This window comes from Leptonychotes weddellii, chromosome 5 (genome assembly GCF_054177405.1).
Source record: "Leptonychotes weddellii isolate Sample4059 chromosome 5, ASM5417740v2, whole genome shotgun sequence".
NCBI lineage: Eukaryota > Metazoa > Chordata > Mammalia > Carnivora > Phocidae > Leptonychotes > Leptonychotes weddellii.
In genome coordinates, this window is record NC_138373.1 from 104,809,902 (window position 1) to 104,820,221 (window position 10,320).

General features: G+C 43.7%; 1 protein-coding gene across 1 annotated transcript; it reads left to right on the forward strand.

Annotated features, from left to right (window-relative positions):
- The first annotated feature begins 7,216 nt into the window (after positions 1-7,216).
- On the forward strand, positions 7,217-10,299 carry PRR13 (proline rich 13). The gene is made up of 4 exons (XM_031027919.2): positions 7,217-7,338; positions 7,872-7,910; positions 8,271-8,635; positions 10,065-10,299. Exons 2-4 carry the CDS (start codon positions 7,892-7,894, stop codon positions 10,107-10,109), a joined length of 429 nt encoding a protein of 142 aa, XP_030883779.1. The 5' UTR covers positions 7,217-7,338; positions 7,872-7,891; the 3' UTR covers positions 10,110-10,299.
- The last annotated feature ends 21 nt before the right edge of the window (positions 10,300-10,320 follow it).

Consider the following 10,320-nt stretch of genomic DNA (forward strand, 5'->3'; position numbering starts at 1 on the left):
CGCCTGGGTGGCTCAGTTGGTTAAGCGACTGCCTTCGGCTCAGGTCATGATCCCAGGGTCCTGGGATCGAGTCCCACATCGGGCTCCCGGCTCAGCGGGGAGCCTGCTTCTCCCTCTGACCCTCTCCTCTCTCATGCTGTTTCTCTCTCGCTCGCTCTCTAATAAATAAATAAATAAAATCTTTAAAAAAAAAAAAAAGTTCACCATCCTTTCAAAATCCAGTGGCCAATTCTCAGATTGCACCCTACATAATTTATCAGCAACATTTCACACATTGGATAGCTTCCTCCTTGAATGCTTTCTTCATACTCTCTTCTGATTTCCCCCTTCCTCACTGGCCACTCATTCTGTATCCTTTGCTCGGTCCTCCTCCCAGTTTCTAAACATTGGCATGCCAAAGGCCAATTGCTGCACCCTCTTCTCTACTCTGGCCACACTTGCCCTCTAGCTGACCTCATCTAGCTCCCTAGCTTCACATACCTGGATAACTCTCAATTTTTTTCTCTTCAGACCAAACCTCTCCCTTAGTTCCAGATTTCCAAATCCAACGGCCTTCTCGACATTTCCACTTGAATATCTGATAGGCATCCTAAACTTGTCCAAATGTACTCACATCACCTTGTCTCTCATCTTCTTTATTTCGGTAAATGGCAACCTTTTTTTCTTTGTTTTCTCATTATTTTTCAGTTGCTCAGTATCCTTCGGTTCATCCTTGATTTTTCTATTTCTTTCACACTTCACTTCCAGTCCAAATCTGCTAAACTCTACCTAAAAAAATACCCAGAGTCTCCACATTTTCCACATTTTCACAATTTCCATCCATGCCACCACCATTCCTCTTTTAGACTACAAGAGTAGCCTCCTAACTGGGCTCCCTCCTTCTACTTTAACCACCTCTCCCTATCTTGTTCTTTCATCACACAGTAGCCAGAATGATTTTTTTTTTTTTACCCTTTTAACTGTTTTTAAGTGTACAGTTCAGTGACATTAAGTATATTTACATTGCTGTGCAACTATGACCACCATTCTTCTCCAGCACTTTTTCATCTTTCCAAACTGAAACTCTGAGCCTATTAGACAATAACTTTCCATTCTCCTTTTCCTCCAGTACCAGGCAATTACTTTCTGACTCTATGAATTTGATTACTCTAGGCACCTCATATAAATGGAATCATACGTATTTCTCCTTTTATGCCTGGCTTATTTCACTTAGCATAATATCTTCCAGGTTTATCCATGTTTTAGCATGGGTTAGATTGTCCTTCCTTTTAAGGCTGAATGATATGCCATTTTACACACATACCACATTTCATTTATCCATTCATCTGTTGATGGACATTGGGTTTGTTTCCATTTGGGGGCTATTATGAATAATATTTCTATGAACATTGGTTTACAGAATGATTTTCTTAAAATAAAAATTAGATCATGTCATTCCCATGCTCAACACCCTTCAGAGACTTCCATTCACACTTAGAATAAAATCTGAACTCTTTTCCATGGCTTACAAGGATCTATAAATATTGCACCACAGGGCGCCTGGGTGGCTCAGTTGGTTAAGCGACTGCCTTCGGCTCAGGTCATGATCCTGGAGTCCCTGGATCGAGTCCCGCATCGGGCTCCCTGCTCGGCAGGGAGTCTGCTTCTCCCTCTGACCCTCCCCCCTCTCATGTGCTCGCTCTCATTCTCTCTCAAATAAATAAATAAAATCTTTAAAAAAAAAAATATTGCACCACAGCTCCTACACTTTGATTCTTTTTTCTCCATAGTACATACACATCATTATCTGACACTTTATTGTATATTTATATTTTGTATATATACATATATATTTCTCCCAATATTACCGCAGAAAGGCAAGCATTTTTTCCTGTTGTTTTCACTTAATCCCCAGCGCTTAGAATAGTACTTGGCTAGCTTGAGAAATATTTGTTGAATGAATGAATGACAGAAGCATGGTAGATAATTATTGACTTAATGAATGAGCTGAAATGAGCTTTAAAAGCATTGTTTAATGCTTTAAAAATAGTCTGAGTTTAGGGGTGCATAGGTGGCTCAGTTGTTAAGCTCTGCCTTCAGCTTAGGTCATGATCTCAGAGTCCTGGGATAGAGTCCTGCATTGAGGTCCCTGCTCAGCGGGGAGTCTGCTTCTCAATCTCCCTCTACCCCTCCCTTGCTCATGCACCTGTGCTCTCTCGATCTCTCTCTCTCAAATAAATGAATAAAATCCAAAAAAAAAAAAAAATAATCTGAGTTTAAATCTGAGGAAGAATTTCCCAAGTAGGAGGTAGGTGAAGAGATACATGGAGGATGTTGGTACCCTATAGGGTCCTGCAGAGAGGTCAAAATCATGCTAGTCTAACAGTAATCATTCATAATATTAATGAGAATCATGATAGTAATACATACTAGCATGTAATATGTGCCTGTTATGTGACAGATACATGCTTATCTCATTCCAACCACCCTATGAGGTAGGTATCATTGCCACTATTTTACAGATGAGAGAACTGATGGTCCACGGGGTTTAACTAATTCAAGGTCACACAGTAAGTGGCAAAGCCAGAATTTGAATCTAGAAGCTGTCTGACTGATTCCAGAACCACCATGTTCTATTCCTCTTTGTTCGTTCGTTCATTCATTCATTCATTCATGTAGTTATTCATTTAATAGTTTTTTCATTAATACCCTCCTATGTACCAGGCACTGTGTGAAGTGTTAAGTGTTAATGAACACAGTCCCTGCTCTCAAGAAGCTTACAGTCTAGGGGCACCTGGTGGCTCAGTCATTAAGCATCTGCCTTCGGCTCCGGTCATGATTCCGGGTTCCTGGGATTGAGCCCCACATTGGGCTCCCTGCTAGGCGGGAAGCCTGCTTCTCCCTCTCCCACTCCCCCTGCTTGTGTTCCCTCTCTGGCTGTGTCTCTCTCTGTCAAATAAATAAATAAAATATTTTAAAAAAGAAGCTTACAGTCTAATGTAGGAAGTTGATATATATATATTTTTTAAGATTTTATTTATTTATTTTGACAGAGACACAGCGAGAGAGGGAACACAAGCAGGGGGAATGGGAGAGGGAGAAGCAGGCTCCCCACTGAGCAGGGAGCCCGATGCGGGGCTCGATCCGAGGACCCTGGGGTCATGACCTGAGCCAAAGACAGATGCTTAATGACTGAGCCACCCAGGCGCCCCTAGGAAGCTGATATTAATCAAGTAATCATCGATTAATTCATGTATAATTATAAACTGAGATGGGTGTGCTAAAGGAAAGGCAAGCTTCTACAACATGTTACAACATAGGAATCTCTTCTGACTAGAGTGTCAAACAGGATTTCCTGAAGAAGTGATTCTGGAGCTGAGAGCTGATGAATGATCAGGAGTTAATTAGGCAAAGTGGAGAGAGATGGGGAACATTCCAGGCTGAAGGCAGTAAGTGCAAAGGCCCTCCTGCAAAAGGAACCAAGATCTGGAGGGATGAAAAAAGCTTAGGGGTTAGAGGGCGGAAAGCCAGGAGTGAAGAATATAAGAGACCAGACGGATAATAGGGCAAGACCACTGCAGGCTACAGTAACAAGATTTTGAGTATTTCTTTACTGAATGCCTTGGGGGAAATAGACACTCACATTTTGGTGGTGACAATGTTAGTAAATATAACCTCTATAGAGAGTAATTCATCAATAACTATAAAAAGTAAAAATATGTTAAATGACATATATACAAGGTTATTTACTGCAACATTGTTTTTAATAGCAGAAAACTGAAAACAACACAAATATCCATTGACTGGTCAAATTGATTATGGTACATCATACAAAAGAATAAAATGAAGTTGTGAAAAAGACTGAGGACACACTCTGTACTGATATGAAAATATCTCCAAGATGTACTAAGTGGGGGGAAAGTTGCAAATTTTTTTTTTTAAGATTTTATTTATTTATTCATGAGAGACAGAGAGAGAGAGAGAGACAGAGGCAGAGGGAGAAGCAGGCTCCCCGTGGAGCAGGGAGCCCGATGCGGGACTTGATCCCAGGACCCTGGGATCATGACCTGAGCAGAAGGCAGACGCTTAACCGACTGAGCCACCCAGGCGTCCCGAAAGTTGCAAATTAAACTTTGCATAACTAGTTTTTATATTTAAAATGGGGGGATATACATTTATATCAGTATTTGCTTGATTGTAATGAAGAAACTGTGGAAGTATACACAAGAAACTACAGGGGTTGCATAGGTTGGGGGAAGCTGAGTAGATGAAGAACAAGAGTGGGAGGGAGACTTTTCACTTTATACCTCTTACCCTTTTACATTTTCAAATCATGTGAACATATTACCTATTCAACAAAAATTAATACATACATGTAAAAATAATTTTGATCTTTGTCTTAAAGATAATGCAAAGCCATTGAAGACACCATTTCATACCTACTAGAATGACTATACTGATAAAGACAGTAACAAGTGTTGGGCCAGATGTGGAGAAATTGGAACCTTTCTACACTGCTGGTGGGAATGTAAAATGATGTGGCTATTTTGGAAAACAGTCTGGCAGTTCCTGGAAAAGTGAAACACAGAGTTACCATATGACCCAGGAATTCCTCTTGCAGGCATACCCAATAGAATTGAAAACATATGCTCAACAAAAATTTGTACATAAATTGTCATAGCAGCAATATTCATAATAGGCAAAAAGCAAAAACAATTAAAATATCCATCATCCGATGAATAGATACAACAAGATGTGGTATATCCATTCAGTGGCATGTTATTTAGTACTTCCTTCATAAAAAGGAGTGAAGTACTGATTCATAGGACAACATGGATGAACCTTGAAAATATTACACTAAGTGAAAGAAGCCAGTCATAAAAGTCCACATATTGTACATTTTCCATTTATATGAAATGTCGAGAATAGGCAAATTTATAGACAGAATGTTGATTAATGGTTACTTAGAGCTGGGTGGGGGACGAGGAGAAATAGGGAGGCAAATGAGGATTGCCTGCTTGACTGCTAATGGACCTGGGATTCTTTTTAGGAGGCACAAAAATATTCTAACATTAGATAATGGTGATGGTTGCACAGTGCTCTGAATATGCTGAAAACCATCAAATGGTACGCTTTATGTAGATGGATTGTATGGTATATGAACTATATCTCATTAAGGCTGCTTAAAAAAAAAGAAATAGTTTGAAATATTTAACTTCTAAAAGGCATTATGCCCATACAGACACATCAATAATTTCTTTCACACCCCCCAATTTTCCCAGAAAGAAATAGTGTAGATATAAATTGCCCTAGAGCTTAAGAAAACGGGAAATATTCTAATTCATCTCAAATGTTTAGTACAAAGCTGGTAGGAAAGTATATCAAAATTTACTATAGTTATGGGGTGCCTGGGTGGCTCAGTCATTAGATATCTGCCTTCAGCTCAGGTCATGATCCCAGGGTCCTGGGATCGAGCCCTGCATTGGGCTCCCTGCTCCGTGGGAAGCCTGCTTCTTCCTCTCCCACTGCCCCTGCTTGTCTTACCTCTCTCGCTGTGTCTCTCTCTCTCCGATAAATAAATAAAATCTTTAAAAAAAATGCACTACAGGGGCGCCTGGGTGGCTCAGTTGGTTAAGCGACTGCCTTCGGCTCAGGTCATGATCCTGGAGTCCCGGGATCGAGTCCCGCATCGGGCTCCCTGCTCCGCAGGGAGTCTGCTTCTCCCTCTGACCCTCCTCCCTCTCATGCTCTCTGTCTCTCATTCTCTCTGTCTCAAATAAATAAAAATAAAAATCTTTAAAAAAAATGCACTATAGTTATGTAAGATATTATCATTGGGGGAATCTCGGTAAAGGGTAAAATACATGGGAATTTTTTTTTTTTTTTTTGCAAATTCTCATGAGTCTAAAAATTATTTCAAAATAAAAAATATTTAAACAATCTATCAAAGTCCTTAATTCAAGATGATAAACTCATTATAAAATTGATCTTTTTCCTATTTTTTGTATCCCACAAATTTGGTATGTAGTATTTTCATTATGGCTTAGTTCAAAGTATTTAATTTCCATCATGGTTTATTCTTTAACCCAGAGTTCTTTTTTTTTTTTTTAAGATTTTATTTATTTATTTGAGAGAGAATGAGATAGAGAGCATGAGAGCGGGGAGGGTCAGAGGGAGAAGCAGACTCCCTGCTGAGCAGGGAGCCGGATGCAGGACTCCAGGATCATGACCTGAGCCGAAGGCAGTAGATTAACCAACTGAGCCACCCAGGCGCCCCTAACCCAGAGTTCTTTGACAGGCGTTTTGTTTTCTTAAATTTCCAGATGTATGTTTGTATTTATATTTTATATTGTGAAGAGAGAATGTGGTATGTATTGTACAATTCTTCGAAATTTGAATTATATTGGTTGAGACCAATTTTTAAATAAATGTTCTAAGTATGCTTAGGAAGAATGAGTATTTTTAAGTTTTGGGTGCATGGATTTCTGTGTTTATTAAATCGAGCTTGTTGATTGTGACTTTTTTTTTTTAAAGAGGCCATTGCAGCAATCCAGTCGAGAGATGATGACAGGTTGGGAACAGGGAAGATGGAGAGAAGTGGAAGGAATTCAGATTTATTTGGGAGACAAAACGAACTCTTTGTGGTGTTGGAAGGGGACAAGGGAAAGGTGAAGGAGAGAGCCATCAAGCATGACCTCCTTGGTTTCTGCCTTATGCAATTCGACAGCTGGGCGGAGGTATGCAACTGAGATAGGGAATCCTACGAGGGATTAGGAAATCTTTGTATTTCCCCCAAGAATGTTTCTTTACTTTCCACGGGGGGATCGGTGGGAGGTGGCGAAATTGAGGCGGGGGGTTGAGACTCAGCAGCTCTCCGCCTTCTCTTAAGCGCTCTCCGTATATCCGTGTTACAATACTTACCACGGTGTATTATTCACCTTACAAGGTGTCGCACCCACCGAACTAGGAGCTCAGAGGGCACATGCTGAGCTCCCTGGCTACCTCTCAAGGGACTTTGCCCAGAACCTGGCTCCGCCCTCTCCTAGATCTCTCTTGGTCCCGCCCCCAGGGATTTCCGGCCCGCCCACTCCTCTGCACCCGCCTAGTTCCCTGCAGAGCCCCTATTGCAACCGTTGTTCACCAGCCTAGCTGGGACTAGAGTGATTGACGTGTGTGTGTCCTCCAATCACTACGCCGAAAGACAAAGCGATTGCCAATTAGGTGGTAGCAGAGGCAGGAGCTGAAGCCTAGGGTGGGGGTGACCAGGAAGTGAGAACCAAAGATGAGTCAAGCCCAGGCTGTGGTGTAAAGGTGACGGGGCATCTGGATTCTTCAATTTCCTCCTTTCCTCGTCCGTAGGTCAGGGGTCCCTTCGCAACTAGGAGCTAGGATCTCTATTTGGCCTATTTAATGTGGAAGTGGGTGTGCCTACCTAAGTAAGCGGTCGAGGATCTTTTCTGAACGCCTTCTCCTTTTCGCCGAGAGGCGGGTCCTGTCTCCCTCCCCCACTCCTGGGGTGGGGGTGGTGAAATTAAGATCCTTCCGTAGCCTGTGGGTGCTGAAAGTCTTCCGGACTCAGTCACGGAAAGGGAGGTGAAGAATGAGGACAGTGAGATTCGCGGACTCTGCCCCTCTACTGAGGAGTTAGAGACCTGCAGCTGCGGCCAGAGGTAGTATAAGGTGGAGGGGCCCTGGGAGCTAGATCCCAATAGTTAGAAAGGAAGGAAAAAAATAGGTGCTGAGGGCGAAGGAACGGGTGGAAAAAAATAATCTATGTGGAGGTCGTGGTAGTTCTTTGAGTCTCTCCGAGAGGCGTTGGGTTTGGGCTCGGTCTTTAAGTCCCCTCCCACCTCTGCGCCATCAGCTTTTTGCCTTCATTTCTTTCTCCTCAGGCCGGAGGAAACACCTGAACATGTGGAATCCCAATGCCGGTAGGTGTTTGGGGGGATCTCTTTTCCCACCGCAACCCCTCTTCAGATGAGCCCCAGAGTAGGAAGTTTCTGTCAGTTTTTCCTCCCCCTCTCCCACCTGCCAAAGCAGTCAAACCACAGCTGACCAGTACTCTTTCCTTAGACTTCACTAGTCTCCCTCTCTTCCCCAGCCCTGCCAGAGCTCTTACCTTTTCTCTGCTATGCAGGTTTGTCTCCCCTCCGCCCCATTCTCCTTCCTCACCTTTGCATTTCCGTTTAAGTATTGAGTGAGAAACTGAATCCCCTTCTTTTTTGTCCTTGTTTGTTGTCAGAGACTTTGAGCTGTTCTAATCTTAATTTATTCTTTGCTTCTTCCATCAGGGCAGCCAGGACCAAATCCATATCCCCCTAACGTCGGGTACCCTGAAGGTTCCAATCCTGCCCATCCACCACCTGTAAATCCTGCCTATCCTCCAGGCCCCTTTCCAACTCCCCCAGGAGTTCCCCAGGGGAATCCAGCTTTCCCCCCAGGTGGGCCCCCTCATTCTGTGCCACAACCAGGGTATCCAGGATGCCAACCCCTAGGTCCCTACCCACCTCCTTACCCACCACCTGCTCCTGGCATGCCTCTTGTGAATCCCGTGGCACCCGGCATGGTAGGACCGGGGATGGTGATGGACAAGAAGATGCGGAAGAAAATGAAGAAAGCTCATAAAAAGATGCACAAACACCACAAGCATGGCAAGGTCAGTGCCCTCTGGAGCCTGGCTAGGAAGGGGTGCCCTGACAGAGGGACTAGGCTAGCAGGAGTGGGCAAGGGGAGATTTGCAGTCTGAAGACATGGAGCAGCCATTGTGTTGCTCTGGTAGATGGTTCTTCTTTGTAAAGTATTCCCACTGGTAAGAATCTGATAATCTTGAAATATTAGGCTAATTGGGCCTTCTGTCAAGGAGGGGCTATGCTGAGCCTTAGAATAGATATCAGAATCCAAAGCCCTTCCTGTCTGTCTGTTTCTCTCCCAGAACTTTTGCTCCACTCCCATCCCCAGATGCTTGTTTTAGCAAGTTAGACACACCCACCTTCAGTGTTCTCAAGGTTTTGTGTTAATTACAGGGACCTTTTGTCCTACCACCCAGCAGGACTCAGTGGCTCTCAGCCTCAAACAAAACCTAAATTTCATGCTCAGCCCCAAGGCGAGTATCTTCTGCACTCTAGAAGAGTGTTAACTAACAAGTAGCTCTCAGAACAACTCTGGAAGGACAGAACCAGCCTGGATCTTGAGGAGGCCTTAATTTACATTTTACTGCCTAGTGTTTATTTGCCTTAGGGCTTTGGGCACTACTTCCTGGTTCTGGATCTTTGGTAGAAGTTTGAGGAGAAGGAAAGATGAGGTTGAATGGGGGGAGAAATTACCGGGGAGAGACTAAAAAATGTTTTTGATGACAGTTGTGATGGGAGTGTGCATCTGAAGAACCTTGACTAGGACTCTCCTCACCTTCTCTCCCACTTTCCTCACCTTCTCCCATTTGGGGCTTAGGAAAAAGTAGAGATTGATGGGCACCCAGATGCTGGTTCTACTCACTTGTCTTGGACCCACAGCTACACGAACTTTCCATGCAGCCAGTCAGTAAGCATTTGTAAGGTAGCAGCTGTCTCCTAGCACTATGCTATGCTAGCACCTATAATATTTTTTTTTTTTAAAGATTTTATTTATTTATTTGAGAGAGAGAGCACATGAGAGGGGGGAGGGTCAGAGGGAGAAGCAGACTCCCTGCCGAGCAGGGAGCCCAATGCGGGACTCGATCCCGGGACTCCAGGATCATGGCCTGAGCCAAAGGCAGTTGCCTAACCAACTGAGCCACCCAGGCGCCCGTTAGCACCTATAATTTATTCCCTGCCTCGGCACTGGCTCAGGTAAAGAAAATTGGAAACATGTTCTAAAAGCAGTATTCACTTCTGTGCACTGATTTGGGAAGGTTTAATCCATTCCTGTATGTTCACTGCTGAAGGAAATGTTTGCTTTTGCTGTTTAAGGGACAGTCTGTTTCAAGACTCCTCACCTTCTTAGGAAGCAAGGGGTGCTTGGGTGGAGGGGTAGAGCACCAAAGAATGTCCCATGGAGTGATCAAAGGTCATTGGATCTGATGCTGTCTCCTTTCCCCTTTCCCGTTACAGCATTCCTCCTCCTCCTCCTCCTCTTCCAGCAGTGACTCTGACTGAATACAGGGCCTGGACCCTTCCCTCAAGCCTCTCCAGTTCTGCTCTCCCATCAAGCTTCAGATGCCATCTTGTACTGGGGAAAATTAGCCCTTGTGCTCCTTCTCCCTCATCCCCCAATCTGAGCCTTACTCTGCTGTTCAGCCCTAACTGGCTAGGGAGAATGGGAAAAGAATTGCCATGGGCTAGCAAAGACCATCTTCTCACTACTTGG